The 17,200-nt window shown below is 44.5% G+C and overlaps 1 protein-coding gene across 2 annotated transcripts in view; it reads right to left on the reverse strand.

Moving 5' to 3' along the window:
• The window catches only part of shprh (SNF2 histone linker PHD RING helicase), a 52,444-nt gene that overhangs the window by 15,561 nt on the left and 19,683 nt on the right, over positions 1–17,200 (reverse strand). For both annotated transcript variants that reach the window (XM_056295507.1, XM_056295508.1), the window contains exons 10-25: positions 16,793–17,044; positions 16,606–16,684; positions 15,601–15,764; positions 15,011–15,267; positions 13,431–13,552; positions 13,080–13,168; positions 12,404–12,496; positions 11,730–11,837; positions 10,567–10,709; positions 5,706–5,879; positions 5,105–5,167; positions 4,777–5,002; positions 3,928–4,065; positions 2,926–3,027; positions 2,548–2,619; positions 1,102–1,290 (exon numbers count right to left, since the gene is read on the reverse strand). In XM_056295507.1, the coding sequence (XP_056151482.1) occupies positions 1,102–1,290; positions 2,548–2,619; positions 2,926–3,027; positions 3,928–4,065; positions 4,777–5,002; positions 5,105–5,167; positions 5,706–5,879; positions 10,567–10,709; positions 11,730–11,837; positions 12,404–12,496; positions 13,080–13,168; positions 13,431–13,552; positions 15,011–15,267; positions 15,601–15,764; positions 16,606–16,684; positions 16,793–17,044 (2,271 nt within the window). The remainder of the gene's footprint in view (positions 1–1,101; positions 1,291–2,547; positions 2,620–2,925; positions 3,028–3,927; positions 4,066–4,776; positions 5,003–5,104; positions 5,168–5,705; positions 5,880–10,566; positions 10,710–11,729; positions 11,838–12,403; positions 12,497–13,079; positions 13,169–13,430; positions 13,553–15,010; positions 15,268–15,600; positions 15,765–16,605; positions 16,685–16,792; positions 17,045–17,200) is intronic.

Raw genomic sequence — 17,200 nt, forward strand, 5'->3', positions numbered from 1 at the left:
ATGTAGGAGTGGTGCAGGATACGTATGAGGGAAGTGTGACAATGGTGAGGTGTGCGGTTGCAATGACAGATGGGTTCAAGGTGGAGGTGGGATTACATCAAGGATCGGCTCTTAGCCCTTTCTTGTTTGCAATGGTGATGGACAGGTTGACGGACAAGATCAGGCAGGAGTCTCCATGGACGATGATGTTCGCGGATGACATTGTGATCTGTAGCGAGAGTAGGGTGCAGGTTGAGGAGAGCCTGGAGAGGTGGAGGTATGCACTGGAGAGAAGAGGAATGAAAGTCAGTAGGAGCAAGATGGAATACCTATGCGTGAATGAGAGAGAGGACAGTGGAATGGTCAGGATGCAAGGAGTGGAGGTGACAAAGGCATTTGAGTTTAAATACTTGGGGTCAACTGTCCAAAGTAACGGGGAGTGCAGTAGAGAGGTGAAAAAGAGAGTGCAGGCAGGTTGGAGTGGGTGGAGAAGTGTGTCAGGAGTGATTTGCGACAGAAGGGTATCAGCAAGAGTTAAAGGGAAAGTTTACAAGATGGTTGTGAGACCAGCTATGTTATATGGTTTGGAGACAGTGGCACTGACGAAAAGACAGGAGGCGGAGCTGGAGGTGGCAGAGTTGAAGATGCTAAGATTTTCACTGGGAGTAACGAAGAAGGACAGGATTAGGAGCGATTATATTAGAGGGACCGCTCAGGTTGGACGGTTTGGGGACAAAGCAAGAGAGGCAAGATTGAGATGGCTTGGACATGTGTGGAGGAGAGATGCCGAGTATATTGGGAGAAGGATGCTGAATATGGAGCTGACAGGGAAGAGGAGAAGAGGAAGGCCAAAGAGGAGGTTTATGGATGTGGTGAGGGAGGACATGCAGGTGGCTGGTGTGACAGAGGAAGACGCAGAAGACAGGAAGAAATGGAAACGGATGATCCGCTGTGGCGACCCCTAACGGGAGCAGCCGAAAGTAGTAGTAGATAAGATGGGACACATCTATGACTGACACATTCATACAAAAATGTCTTCTCCACATCTTTCTGTAGCCGTTTCAGCCATTTAAGGGTCTCGTATGGGGACTGACCTTTGACCTTTGTTTGCTGTTGACTGACCTTGACTGGGATTTCTTGGTCCTGGCTGGAGGACTGGGCGGTGAACACATATGAGATCTCGGTGTGCGACGTGGTCTGCCGGCAGATGGCGCATTTGATGGCGCGGCGCCGTGAGCCCACGCTGTACTGCTCTACGATGATGGCGATGCACTCATTACAGAAGCAGTGGCCGCAGGTCAGCACCGCCCACTGGAAACACAGATTAATATTTAATGATGATCATCAATATTATTCTTACTGGACCCTGAGATCAACATCCGAGACAAATCCTCACCATCGATAGGGCGCTGACACTTGTCTTGAAGCTGACTTTTTTGCGAAACTACAGATTCGATGTCTACTTTTGTCAGTTGTCGTTTTGTCAGTCCCCCTACTAAACATGCAGGTTCACCCTGCATGTTTAATAGGGGGACTGATGTCTCAATACAAAAGAGGAGACCCCCCCCCAGTCATGCACAGACTACCATGCACATTACACATGACGTGTCAGATACAAAATACACTTCTCTTGACGGAGAAGGAAGGAGTGTCAGACCAGAAGTGATTACAGTCCCTGACTCTTTCATCTTCCTTTCACCATCAGCCATTCTGTGTCTTGCCTGTCTACCGGGAACAGGTTTTTATGAGCGCCCATAACTTCAGGTTTGTCAAGGCAACTATAAACCCTTCTGTCATGATGAAGAGAAACGAAAACAAAGGGGGGTATGACCGTAAGTCTGCGATCAGGATATTTCAAATGGATAACAATACAGATAAAAAGTAAGACTCTTTTTTTTGGGGGGGGGGGGTCGTTTCTCCCCAATTGAACTTGGCCAATTACCCCCCTCTTCCGAGCTGTTCTGGTCACCACTCCACCCCCTCTGCCAATCCCGGGAGCGCTGCAGACTACCACATGCCTCTTCTGATACATGTGGAGTCACCAGCCGCTTCTTTTCACATGACAGGAGTTTCACCAGGGGGACGTAGCGCGTGGGAGGATCACGCTATTCCCCCCCGACCAACCAGAGGAGGCGCTAGTGCAGCGACCAGGACGCATACCCACATCCGGCTTCCCGCCCGCAGACACAGCCAATTGTGTCTGTAGGGACTCCCGACCAAGCCAGAGGTAACACGGGGATTTGAACCGGTGATCCCCGTGTTGGTAGGCAACGGAATAGACCGCCATGCTACCCGGACGCCCCAGTAAGACATGTTTTAAACAGTAATTACTCTGTAATAGGAACTTCTTCTTTGCAGCTTCAACGAGGCCCACGCTGTTATACTGCATACAAATTAATTCTTGTTCCTGCTTGTTGGTGAGGTTATTATTGGGTTAAAAAAACCCTTTCCCATGCTGAGGTACGGAGGCTTTCCCTTCCATTAAAGTCCTAATCATGAATCCCATTAACGGACTCTAAAGAATCATCATTAAGAGGCTCTCCATCTTCCGTCCAAGTGGACACTCACCTCCTGCCCCAAAGGACGAGAACAGATGGGGCACGGCTCGGGGTTCAGCCCTCCTGTCGACTTGTCCTGGGACTGAAACAAAAAGGAATCAATACCATTTTGAGTGAATTCAGGCCTAAGGGGGAGATTCATTTTCTTTTTTAATTAATCAGTGTAGGGTTCCTAGGCAATCGGGGGTCAACAACAATCCCAACCCCGGCTCCCTGACTCAACATCAACCGCCGGCACACTCATATGCACTTACAGACATCAGTACACTGAAACAGACACTCATCGACATCAGTATACTCACATACTCTCTCACATGCACACTTACATTATATGATTGATTTTGATTGGCTGGTTAATTTATACTACTGTGATGCCTTTTTTTTTTACCTTCTCTAAATTTGTAAGATAAAGAAACTGGCCAAGTTTCTTCTGGAGCTGGGACTTTGCCATCGCTTGGTCATTCAACAGCTTGACCCGGTTCTGCTCCACCTGGAACCAAAACGACCCGCAGAAAGAAGTCAGGAATGCAGTGAAACGGCGTTATGGGGAAACATCATGTCCTCAGAGAAACTTAGCAACAGTGAGCCAATTGTTCCCAATACTGGGTCAGAGTAGCATTTGAACCTATGACTCAACCAGCTTTGTATCAGGAAACAAACAGCCGTATTCCACCAAGCAACACTGTAGAAACAGCGATTCAGATTGGAGGTCTTAAACCCGAAGAGAAACCAGAGTTTTGGAGGGGGTGCCGAGATCAGCACATGAACACTGAATGATACAAATGAGATGGAAAAACCAGTAACGCTTTAAATTTCAGGCCATCCATATGCAGAAATAACAGTAATATACACATAAAATGGATGCAATCAAACTGATGAGTGGTCATTACTGAGTAATATATAAGTAAAATATGGGCTTCTCTATATAGTTTGATTCCATGCCATCATAATGTGCTATTTAATCTATATATACATAATCTATATATATTCTACATCAAACATTGTATGAGATGAATTCATAAATCATACTGTACCAAACACAAGTATTTTATCTGTTGAACTTGACTATAAGGTGATTATTGAATGCCATGCTGAGTAACATAACCATAGTAAAGATAGCAGGACATTACCACTCATTATAGTTCAATTATGTATTTTACTCTTAAGTTACTCAATCATTTCTGTGTAACCAAAGCCCCATAGTTTAAAAGGTTACCAACAAATCTTTTGCTTTCATTTGTGGGTTGAGTTAATACTGGTCTGGGGGCAGGGCTGTCTATTCTGACCAGAGGCACATGTAACTGACCCTGTTACAATGGTTCTACGACTCACTTTGGGCCAGGAGCCGCTGACTGTGAAACCGCAGGCACAGATTTGTCACCCAGCTCACCTCATGTGGCTCGATGATATGCAGCACTTTGGGTTTGGGCTCATCGGGCAGACGCACGCGGAGTCTCTCGGTGGCCATACCCAGCTCGTCTATGGCCGACACGTGGTTCCGCAGAACCATCCAGTACTCGTGCAACACCTGAGGAAGCACACAGTCCAGTACAGCACACAGCGTGTTCAGTATTACCACTAACTGTTCTTTTTATGAAAACGGGCCAACTTTGTGAATCCAATGATTCAGTATTGATTTCACTTATCAAATCCCCTGTCATTTAAAACCACACTTTTTTTTGGGGGGGGGGGCTTTTCTCCCCAATTGTATCCGACCAATTACCCCACTCTTCCGAGCCATCCCAGTTGCTGCTCCACCCCCTCTGCCGATCCGGGGAGGGTTGCAGACTACCACATCTCCTCCGATACATGTGGAGTCGCCAGCCGCTTCTTTTCACCTGACAGTGAGGAGTTTCACTAGGGGAACGTAGCGCATGGGAGGATCACGCTATTCCCCCCCAGTTCCCCCTCCCCCCTCAAAAGGCGCCCCGACCAACCAGAGGAGGCGCAAGTGCAGCAACCGGGACACACACCCACCACATCCGGCTTCCCACCCGCAGACACAGCCAATTGTGTCTGTAGATATGCCCGATCAAGCCGGAGGTAGCACGGGGATTTAAAACCACACTTCTGACCACATTACAGGTCTCTTACAGCAACATCACCCCATTCAAGTTACAAAACTTATTGAAAAAGTCTGACAAAATGAGGTGAAATTTTCTGCACTGGTTTCACTTCCTGTCTAAGAGGAGATTCAGATGTGCAGCAGCGTCATTGTGGGCACTGAGCATTACCTTACCTTGTACTCTTTCTTCCAGTTTTCAAACAGCTCCATGAAAGTGTTGCCCTCCTCCACCACCTCTGGGTCCATGCGTTTGGCCTTAGCAAAGGACAAGATGGCCTTCAGGGTGCGCTCGGTCTCGCTGGCCGCCCACAGACCGCGGCTGGTGGTGGGGAGGCGGTCGTCCACGAGCCCCTCCTCGTCCTCGATCATCTCCTCAAAGATGGCCATTTGACCTTTCACCCTGTGATAGGGGGGGCAACCGCGAGACTTTTCAGGCCCTCGGTTCAATCAACCGTGTGCTGAATATTTAAAGATTTGTCCGATCTTTATTTTGAGCACTTACGTGTGAGAGAAAAGCTTCGACTCGTAATCCGTGAATAGCTCGTCCGCTTTGCAGAAAACACAGCTGCGGTGTATGACAAGAGAACACAATGAACCACAACTGAAAACAAGACTGAGATGTTCCGTTAGGTTTGACGAGAAGACACTATAGAATTCGATGTTCATGTTCTACAGCTGACCTTCATATTTCTTCAGGTTTTCAGGGTTTGCAATTTACAGAACACACCTCGTGACTGCAGGGCTTATAAAATCAGAACCAATCTGTCACGCCAGTCAGAGATGCACGGGCATCCATCTAAACGACAGGTTTCCATCTGCATTCCTGAAAGGTTACTTATTCTGGCGCAACGTTTTCCTTTAACAGTCGCAACAAGCTGACCAGAAAGAAAAGCTGTTTCTAGGCGTTTCGGGTGTGACATCATGTCATCACAGCTCAAGTGTAAGTGTCATGTCTTGGGTTCAAATCCTGTGATGCGTATCTTCCTCTTTCTGCACCCTTTCTTTCCTGAAAACATGCATTTACCCCCCCCCCCCAAAAAAAAACAATAAAGAAAGCAAGCTTGTTAGTGTGCAGGAGGTGATGGAGAAAGCTTTGCTCTTACTTGTTGAGGGGCAGGCGTACAGGCCTCAGGTGACACAGGGTGGCTTCTTCGATGACCTCTTGCGAAGCCGGGCCCTCCAGCCTCTTCACTGCATCCTGTACGGTCTTCTGGGATTTCGTCAGACTGTCCATTTGTGTGGAAAGGAGAAACTGCAGCCCGTGGCCGTCACGGAACCTGCGCACATCATCATTCCCTTTACATCCTCGTATACATTGTGGGTGCAACAGGGTTATCAAATCAGTCTCATAAATTTACCAACCATTCATTTTGATGTTTAATATTTTATAATTAAACCATTAAAACTGATCAAAGAAGGTTGAATCAGTTCATCTGGATACAACGTTTATTGACGGATACGTTTCATCCACCCATCCATCCATTTTCCAAGCCGCTTATCCTAATTAGGGTCACAGGATGCCGGAGCCTATCCCAGCAGTCGTTGGGCGGGAGGCAGGATATGTTTCATCCCTCATCTAAGTGACCTCTTCAGGCTCAACCATTTATTAACCATTAACCACTAATTTTGGTGTTCAACTGTTATAATTGAACCAGTGTTGTAGTACTCGTGACTCGACTTGGACTTGAGCACGGATGACTCGGACTCGGACTCGAGCAATGAACTGCATTCGGACTCAGAAGTTGGACATGAGGACTTGGACTTGTTAATTGATAAAGAGGGTTTTTTTGTTTTTGTTAGTTTTTTGTTTGGCTATTGTGTCACAAAGTCAATAAACTCCCTTTGAAATGGTGACAGCTGTGTCATGTTTGTTTCATGTAGAGCTTTTTTATTTGTATGTCAGCTTTTTTACGGTGCCAGAGTGGAGCACTGGAGCCCATCTTGGAACTTGACTCGGACTCAACCTTGATGACTCGGACTCAGGTAATGGGGACTTGACTCGGACTCGACTCTGACTCTTCTTTGGAGACTCAGACTTGGACTCGGACTCGAACACTGGGGACTCGAGACTCGACTCGGACTCGAGGTTTAGTGACTCGACTACAACACTGAATTGAACCATTCAAGTTGATGGCCTAATCAGTGCTGCACCAATTGGAGTACTTCACTTGGCAGAGGACGGCTCCAGTGAGTACTGTCACAAAACAGGCAGGGCAACGACTTACTTCAATGAAAACAATTTATTAGAACAAAAAAAAAAGAAAATCGACTAATACTAATCAGTTACAATCAATAATTGAGCAGCAGTGTGATGACCAGGCACAAAAGGTGAGGCTAGTAAGGCTGTGCAAATATTTTGTGCATATGTGTGTGCATGTAACAGTGTGTGTGTGTATGTGTGTGTGTGGGTGCTGCCGCACAGTGAGGAAATGCACCAAAAAGAGTGTTTGTGTATGTTAGGGGTCGACCGATATGGTTTTTACAGGGCCGATACCGAAACCGATTATTAGTAGGAGACCGATAACCGATACTTGCAATCAATACACATTTGCAATAAAAATGAAAATCTTGGGTGTCAAGATTTAGAAAAACACAAACTCCAACACAAAGCTTTGTTGAGATGCCTTCGAGCATATACGTTTAATTAAAAGAGAACTTTTCATCATCTTAAAACAAAAAGACTCAACGTTAGCTTACGCTATTACGACCATCGGCCACCCAGCTAACTAACATGGAGGGAGTCTCTGTCTGTACGTCTGTCCTTGGGTTTCCACCTCTATGTGGTGAAATAAGGGACGCCCGCCAAGCTCCCCTCCCCCTGCTGCAAGTCCTACGTCCCCCCCCCCCCCCGATGATGTAATGACTTTTTGGGAATCCAATACGCCGAAACACATGGTTTGAAGATCTTTACTGCATGACAAAATAACAAAAGTGCTCAGAATTACAAGTGTAACAAAAAGATCTGTATTGTACTTTGGATTTGTAATAGGGACTGGTTTGACACAAACCAGATTGAAACATCACAAACGTAACATTGTGTCCGCCACAAACAAATGGAAACCATCAGTAACTGCAAGCAACCGAGGGCGACATTTTTAAGGGTACAAAAGAACCAGCTAGGCTTAATGGTACTGATGACGTCATGACGCTTACAGGCAATCACACACAGCTTGTCGGTCTGTAGCTCACCACAGAAATTACACTTGTCCACTTCCTTTGTATAACCGGTTTGATTTGACTTGATGTTATGTTATTCTCAGCCCTTTGAAGACCTAGTGCACATATTGTAGCGAATTCAGGGGGGGCTGCCGGGGAACCGCCACAGCCGGGACACGAGCCCGCGTCTCCCGCACCATGGGCAACTACGTTAACCGGTCGACTAAGGGGTTCGACCCGTTAGCCAATGGCTAGCGAGTCTACACATCCGTGGTCGTTACACTACCCCCCCTCCTTCGGGCAGCATACCAGCTCCCTCACACCTCTGGGTGCACGTGCTTCCTCACGGTCTCACCGTCCCACTTCTGACAACAATGTAGCGAATTCGGGGGGGGGGCATCCCGGAGGGGAGGGGGGGCATCACGGATGACTTCAACTAAGAGATCGCTCTTTCGCGGCTACAAGAGTCCTTGTTGTCCAGCGGACAGCGCGGGCTGCAGGTTCGGGTAAACGGTTTCTGTTCCTGATCGTCCCGCGTCGAAGTGCGGCTCCACAGGACAGCGAAGTCTCCCCTTCTTCCCGGGTGGCTCGCCAGCTGAAAGATCTTCGATGCTCTGTCGGTTGTCGGATGATCTCGAAGGAGTCTCAGCTGCGATCGCGTCGACCTCTAAGAAATGAAAAGGGATCCAGTCGCCTTCTCTTCCTGGGAAAACTGCGTGGCTTGCAGGAAAAGTTAACCGCTAATCCCAGCTGGTTAGCGGATGAACAAGACTAGGTTATCTTCCATCTGGAGCGGTGTTTCTCAACCGGGGGTCCGCGGACCCCTAGTGGTCCGTGGTGTAATTGCAAGGGGTCCGTGAAAATAAAATATCTTTAAAAAAAAAGATCCTATGACATTTATAGAAATAGGATTATTTTACTCAGATGTGACTGAGACCTTTATCTACCTAAACTATAAAGGGTAACGGGACTTTTTTTCTAATTACATCTGTTTCACAAGTGTAATTTATTGTATTTTAGTAAGAGATCTCGCTCCCGTTTGCATTGTTAAAAGTTACTGCATAAAAATTCTGTTTTGTTACATATATCTGAAAGTTACTGAATACATATTCTGTGTTGTTACATATATCTGAAAGTTACTGAATACATATTCTGTGTTGTTACATATATCTGAAAGTTACTGAATACATATTCTGTTTTGTTACATATATCAGAAAGTTACTGCATAAGAATTCTGTTTTGTTACATAATATCTGAAAGTTACTGAATACATATTCTGTTTTGTTACATATATCTGAAAGTTACTGAATACATATTCTGTTTTGTTACATATATCAGAAAGTTACTGCATAAGAATTCTGTTTTGTTACATAATATCTGAAAGTTACTGAATACATATTCTGTTTTGTTACATATATCTGAAAGTTACTGAATACATATTCTGTTTTGTTACATATATCTGAAAGGTACTGAATACATATTCTGTGTTGTTACATATATCTGGAAGTTACTGCATAAGAATTCTGTTTTGTTAACTATATCTAAGTTGCAACTGAAAGCTCTTGTTTTTGCCCCAAAGAGTGAATAAATGCTATAATGCAATTTAAAATGCAGTTTCTACTGTTTCTATCCAATTGCAACCCCCCTCCCCCAAGATCAGGTGGAGGGGTCCTCAGGGTAGATCAAAAATACGCAGGGGGTCCAGGACCCCAAAAAGGTTGAGAACCACTGATCTAGAGACACCCTCTCCTGTACAGAGGGTGTCTCTAGATGTGTGTATTGTGCACGGTTCCACACGAGAGAGATCGATTTTCAATTCTACTGCGGTTTTAAGGGCGAAACTGCATCACCGGATACAGTATTGCTGGAACCAATACTGAGCACAGTAAAGGCGAGAAGATGGATGGAGATTACCTGTGAGGTTGAGCAGGGGGTTATGGGTACTGTAGGCTATGGGCAAAACAGCCCCCTACGACGTCTTTAGAAGAGTAACCACATGACACTGCTGTTCAGCTGAAAGTCAGTAAATTTAGCTTTGCTTATTTGAAGAACGCCAACCAAATGTAAAATCCTAGCCTCAATGTGCATGTCTTACTCATTTGATAGTTTTATTGATATTCTTAGATCACGCATGGTCGAGCAAGCTCGACCAATCTCGCAAGTTGATCGCGTTTATCTTTCTCAGAGATCAGGTCTGGCTTCCCTCTCATTGTGAGCGAAACGCCATAACGCAGCAAAAAAAGTTGATGGTCCAATGACAGACTGTAAGATTGATCCACCAGGCCACATAGTTGAGACACAACACAGCAGAATTGTAAGCAATGGCAGCGGTGGTCAGAAGAGTTAGTTGTGTCGAGGAATCCACATCATAGAATCAATCACATGAAACAGCCACAGGTCACAGCATGCGAGCATGTACTGGCTGCTGATGTGAAACTCAATCAGCAGTGTGAAATGTACGATTGTCTCTGCAGCCATTTTCGTTTACAAATCTACTGCATCGTGTCACAACAGCCATCTTCAATCAGTCTCCAAAGCCGCGATTGGCCCGTCCACTTTTTCGAAGGGCCCACCTTTTTGAACTCACTCTCAATTTAAGAGGGACACGGTCCTATTGAAAGATCACCAAAACTGACCCACAAGATTGGTCTGGCTCACAAAGCTAGGCTGGGTGAACCTTCTGTCTTGCTTTGTATTTGGTTCTGACTGTGTGTTTTCAAACAAGATGTCAGATATGGAGCAATTAACAATGAAATAAGGGCGTCACTGCAATTTTCATTGTATCAGATTTAATAAAAAGGAAATTACTTGTCAGCCATGGAGAACTTGTGCGCCTCTTGTTTATAGCTGGAGGTAAGCTCGTTCTGGATACGAGACACCAGGTCGTCGTCTATGGAGCACTGGATGGCCCGTGATATGACATCCAGCCACCAGGGGGAGCGCAGGTTGACCTGGAGGAAAAAAAATGACAAGGGATTGTTTTATTAAAGAAAATAATTGGAGTTTATCTAATTTTCTAAATGGTGGGCATAGTCATGAATGTTGTGGCGTTCCGGCTTTGTCATGAATAAAGCTTGAAAAAAGTATCTAGAGTGTATTATCACTTAAAATGTTCCAACACATCATGTTCTTCATAAATTTTATGTCCATTATAATTCTGTTATCCTCTTTCAATGTTGTATTATGTAAATTTCCTGAACACAACATCCATTGCACGCTGTCCGTCTTGGGAGAGAGATCCCTCCTCTGTTGCTCTCCCTGAGGTTTCTTCCTATTTTTTCTCCCTGTTAAAGGTTTTTTTTAGGGAGTTTTTCCTTATCCGATGAGAGGGTCTAAGGACAGGATGTTGTGTTGCTGTTAAGCCCACTGAGGCAAATTTGTAATTTGTGATACTGGGCTATACAAATAAAATTGATCTGATTTGATTTGATTTGAACACATCAACTCTGCCAAGGATAGAACCAGTATAGTATGGTTAACACCAGTATGTTACAGTGGCAGTGCAATTAAGATGTTCCCAGAAATATTATCTCAATTAAACATCATGGGGATAATAATCAGCTTGTGAAAATATAATCATATTAGGAATGCTGCAGAAATGGCAATAATGCAATGAAAGTGTTACGAGAATAGTCAAAACACGGACATTTTTACAAACATTTACAGGTTGCTCTTGGTTTCAGCTGAAAATATCAGCTGTTTACCATTTGGAGTAAAGCAAAATCCTAAATCTCAAAAAAAAAAAAAAAACAACAACTATGAACCGCTACACTAAAATTAAAGCCTGGGCGAATGACGGACAGAAAACAGACTTCACAAATATATCTTATTAACTAATTAAGCCTCGACAACCAGGCAACATCATGTAAGACAGAATGATATAATGGGTTGGATCCCACAACATTTCTACACATGTAGTAAAAATATTCACGTGATAATATCGTAACATGATATTATTAAGGGCTTCTGACTTTGCGTTTGAGCTCTCGGATGTTCTGCAGCACCGGCTGGAGAGCCTGGTGGGCGTCGGACACCTCGGAGTTGTATTTGGTCATGTAGTGCTGTCGCAGCTGTTCTGCCTGTAGCAAACAGAGTGACAGATGGAACAAGTACCACATGATTCACTGAAAAGAGTCAAGACCAGAATGATTTAGACCCGCGGTCAGAATCGGTTTCATCGGCCAAGTGAGTTTATCCATTCAATGAATTCGGGCTCATTGGGCTGTCGCAAAATAAACACACAAGAAGTAACATGAGATTATAAAGTCAAACATCTAGAATAAAGTAAATGTATGAAGTAATACATTTCTCCTGTACAGGGGGCAAAAGACATTTTCCTGAATAGAAAACGTTCAAGGATTGTGGCTCTATAGTACACTGTATATTCACATATGACTATTGCTATGATGAGAAACATAACAGGAATATATTCAGATTCATGGAAAGCTGACATACGCCAGTAAGCAGTTTTAATTGCGGTGTACATATAAGCACAGAAATTTACATTCATTGCATTCAAAAGTTTGATTACAAAAACCAGCATTTAAAGGTTCAAGTATGACGCGAAGCCGTCACAGGTTCGCAGTATTAACGGGAGAAAGTTCCTCTCTGCTTGTGACTGACGACTGATCAGTTTATAGATTACCTCCTCACTCAGACGGTCATCTCTCAGTGTGGGAGGTATCCCAGGATGCTTTGCGTTCAGCAGTTCCATCAGATTGTGGGTTGCGTGAAGCCTCTGTGCAACAAAGATGGTGAAGAAGAAAAGTTTGACCATGTGATGGCCCCCTGGCCTTTTATATAAGCAGTAACTTGCCATACAAAATATCTGGCTCTCTCCATCTGAGAAACCTAATCATCCCCTGTGTAACTGGCTCGATGATTCCTCCCTCTCCACCTCAAGCTGATGTGTGGTGAGCGTTCTGGCACAAAATGGCTGCTGTGCACCACCCAGGTGGCGCTACACATTGGTGGTGGTTGAAGTGAGTTACCCCCTTCAATGTGAAGCACTTTGGGTGTCTAGAAAAAGCCTAGTATAAATGTAATCCATTATTATTAATCATTTACCATGGAGTATGGTGCAAGGGTAATTACAATATCCTGTGTTTTGGCGAATGCACTCTCGTAAACGACAATCTTTAAACTGCCATCACTCAGGACCACAGTTAGCTACCGTCTTTTCAGAAAGCATCAGAAGGACTTTAATTTTGTGGTTGTCCTTTCGTTCATGCAGATGATTGTTCTATGAACTTGTGGCTGTCTTTTCACATGTTAATTGGGGACCAATGAGATGGACATGGACAAGATGGGCCTCTGTGTACCTGTAAGGAATCCGTCTTCAGCTGTCCTTTGTGCTCCTCTGACGAACGCAGCACTTCTCTATACATCTCCACCGCCTCGACAAACTCATCTGCAGGTGGTAAAGGCAACGGCCGTCATTACTGACACTCAGCATCACACACTGAGTTAATGAGGTCTGCTATACAATCCACCCGATATACATTGTAGATGTACACAAAACACTGTGAAAGACGAGGTGTTTGGGATGCAGCAGAGTGGTCATGGATCTTGTTTGTCTGGATTGTTTCCCATGGGAAACACTGAGCGAGGCGGGATGGTGGGGGGGTGTTTTGTGTGTGTGTGTTTTTGGACAGAGGAGTGGGTTTCCATACTTCTGATGATGTGGATTCCTGCAAGGCCGTTGAGAGCGCACACCAATTGTCTGTGGGCTTCTTCACACTCCACTCGACATTTCTTCTGCAGCGACTTCAGGAGCTCCTCCATCGTCATGGTGCTGAGAGGGGACATGGGAGGAAGGGGGGGGACAGAGAGCAAGAGAGAGCTCAACAAACTCTCTACCAGTGTGCAATACAAAGCGGGGTTAATCTATAAATAAACAAAGGCCTCCACCGTTGTGACTGACAGGGTTTACGGCGGTCTATTAGGTGCACTAATCCTGCGCTTTTGTGTTTAGATTGGCTCTGATTGTTACACAGGTCATGCAGACGCCATGAGAAGAACCCCTCTCCTCTTAATCCTCAGAGAGCACACTTTCTTCTATCGGGCTCCTTATGCAAATTTTAAAGGTGGAGAACAAAAAGAAGACAAATGGAAACCACCAAAATTTGCATAAAGAAACTTTTTAAGACTGATGGAATACGAAAGTTTTTGTGCTCACTTGAGGTGGAAGCATTAACCTCTGCAAAAAAAGACAAGTTTCTCATGAGATTTTATCTTGTTTTAAGTCTCATAATGGTTATTTCAAGATGTTGACAGTAAAACGTTCTGACCCCGCTGGCAGATAATGTTGCTCATTTCAAAAAGTGTAGGCTACTGGATTCATGATAGTAGAATTTGTTATATGGACTTTTCACTAAACAAAAGAAATTTAAAACAAGAAACTTGATTTTAGATAGTCTTTCTTGTTTTTGTTTTTTTAGCATAAATATCTTGAAACAAGGGCGTCTGGGTGGCATGGTGGTCTATTCACATCATATTTGATGCTTACCTGAACCATCATATCAACTCCACACACACACACACACGTGTGCCTGATTTCTCTGTATTTTCTGTTTTTTGTATGTATTTAGAGGAGTATATATATTTTTTACTATCTGTTTTTTTTTATATATGTGAACTGCTCTTTCTTATGTAACAAACAGGCTATATTTAAAGCTGAAATCCTTGATTTTCCTCCATTAATAACCGTTTATTGTCTCCATGTGTATGATGGAGTCAGGCTCCATAACACTACCAGTCATCTTCACCATGGTTGGAGACACTTTCCAGTCTCTGTATACTGCTGCTGAGATGTTCTGACCGAGTAGGACGAACACTGGTGCCGCAGCAAACATGTCCGTGTTGGAAAAAAGACTGAGATGTGATGCTGATGTGTCCGTGACAACCAATATGACTGTACAGCAGTGTTCCCATATAGTGTGATGTAATTTGTAATACTGTCTGCATTAGCTTTGGTCCCAGGATCCATTTTTACAAGGGTGGGAACTGTTTCCTGCTCAGCTGATGGCATACCAGCCACAATGGCTGCGACACTTGGTGTGTAGTCCTGCTACATCTTGTTTGTAGTCGTGACTGGCGGAGGGTGGGAAAGATCGGGGAAATCATGGATTTCAGCTTTAAAGTTTGATCGATTGACTGACAAACTGATTAATTGATTGACTGATTGATCGCTTAATGGATTGACTAAGTTTCTGACATTAATATTGACTGATGGATTGACTAATTGATTTACCTTTTCTGCAGGGGCAGGAACTCTCCCCTGACGGCCTGTGGGTGGCAGCAGGCCTGCCGGAGCCTCAGCAGCGGGTACAGGATGGTTGTGACCGTGCGCCGGTCTAGACTGCCCAGCTTTAAGCTCCAGTCAGAGATCTTGCGGAGCTTAACCAGTGCATCCTGCGAGCAGACCTCATGCTGCCGGTGGTAGAAGTGACCCTCCACAGGGGAGAAACGCAGCCAGTGCACTTCCTCCGTCTGAGGGGGGATCTGGATCTGGATCAGACCCAGAGAAAATAACGATAAATAAAAATGAGACTATTCTTTAAAGCCCTTGAAACTTTGTCACCTAATTTTATGCACCCATATTTCGGCAAAAGGAAATGGGTATTATTATCATCAATCATTATTATTATCATTGTTATTATTATCATTCCAAGGGGACTCCTGAAGGATTAATAACTGTTTCCTCCTTTAACTCATGAGGATATTTAGTGATTCACAATAAAGATAGATACAAATAAATACAGACGGATAGATAATAAAGTAACAGATTAGTAACTGAGAATCAAGCACTTGGTATTTTAGTAGGTATTGCAGTAATCCTACCTGATCAATGACATCTTTTTTAGCTGACCGCCACAGTAGCTGACCGATCAGGTTGTAAAGCGACTCAGTGTTTCCGCGGCGGTACGGGCGATAAAGCAGCTGATCCCACCAGTGTTTGACCCAATACGGGTCAACACCCAGGAACAGAACCAAGCCATACAAATCTGCACACAGGAAACCATTCTGTATAGATTAGCTCTTTAGTAGCAGAACAGGAACCACTTTAAATCACTACATTTACGCACACAAACCAACATTAATGAATCATAATACATTTATCAGTTTTCCTGTAGCTGCAAGTGAGACACACACAAACTCATGTGGAGTCCTAAGTGTGGCGCTGCTGGACATGTCTTTGGTGTCCAGTGCCTTACTTTGACAGTAAGCCCATACACGTAAGTGACATTGTACTTGAGTGGAAATAGCACAGGTGGATGCCATAGAACAGTGGTTCTCAGGTAGGTCCTCGGGTACCACCAGTAATGCTGGTTTTCTATTCCAGTGTTTCCCAACCCAGTCCTCAAGGAACACCTATCCTGCAGATTTTCTTTGCAACCCTGAATAGGTACCTGTTTGTAGTTATTCAACCAATCAGCAATGAATTATGTCAACTGTTGCGCACCTTGCATAATTAAGTGCTGTAAGATGATTGGATGAGTAAGTACAAGCAGGGCTACCTATGCAGGGTTACAATGAAAATCTGCAGGATAGGTGTTCCTTGAGGACTGGGTTGGGAAATGCTGTTCTATTCTACCAGGGAGTTCATTGCATTTACCTGTTGTTCCAGTTATTCCAGCCACCAATCAGGGAGGCTGTTACACCTGGAACAACAGGTGAATGTAATGACCTACCTGCTAGAGTAGAAAGCCAGCAGTCATGGTGGTACCCGAGGATCTGATTGAGAACCACTGCCAAAGAGAATGAAAATCAGACAGACTTTCTCTGCTCATTTGTTTGTGTTGTAGCAAGAAGTTATTTCTATGCAATGAATTCCTCAATAATCACCCTCCAACCCTCTCTGGACGGGAGTACCGCTGACACACCAGCGGTTAATCGACGTGAGCCGCAGCGCCATTTCTGCAGCCTGACAGGAGAAAAGAGCGCAGTTCAAAATCAAACAGTTTTGTTACAGATTTATAATACAGATTACATAATAAAGATGTCTCAACCAATTTCTGATGCTAGAACTCACTTTAGCAGTGGTGCATTCGACCATCTGAGCCTCATCCAGACAGATGCGCCACCACTCCACAGCCACCAGGGGGCTGGGAACCGCCATGTAGCGCTTCTGGTTGCGGAAACGGCGCCCGTCTTTGCTGTTGCTGTGCGGGATGTCGACATAGTTGAGCTCTGACCGCAACACATCATAGGTGGTGATGACCATGTCCTGCTCAGCCAGCATTCGAGGCTGAATGAATCCATGCTTCTTCACGCCGTGGTAAATCTGAGAGGAAGTGGATGGATACATGGACATGTGTTAGCAATGAGATGTTCAAGAAAACTGTTTTTGTTTTTTTTGGGGGGTGGGGGGTTAACAATAGATTTTTTTTTTTTTTTTGGGATCTTAACTATGGTCCTTAGTTCCCCCCACTTTGCTTTC

This window comes from Lampris incognitus, chromosome 16 (assembly GCF_029633865.1).
Source record: "Lampris incognitus isolate fLamInc1 chromosome 16, fLamInc1.hap2, whole genome shotgun sequence".
NCBI lineage: Eukaryota > Metazoa > Chordata > Actinopteri > Lampriformes > Lampridae > Lampris > Lampris incognitus.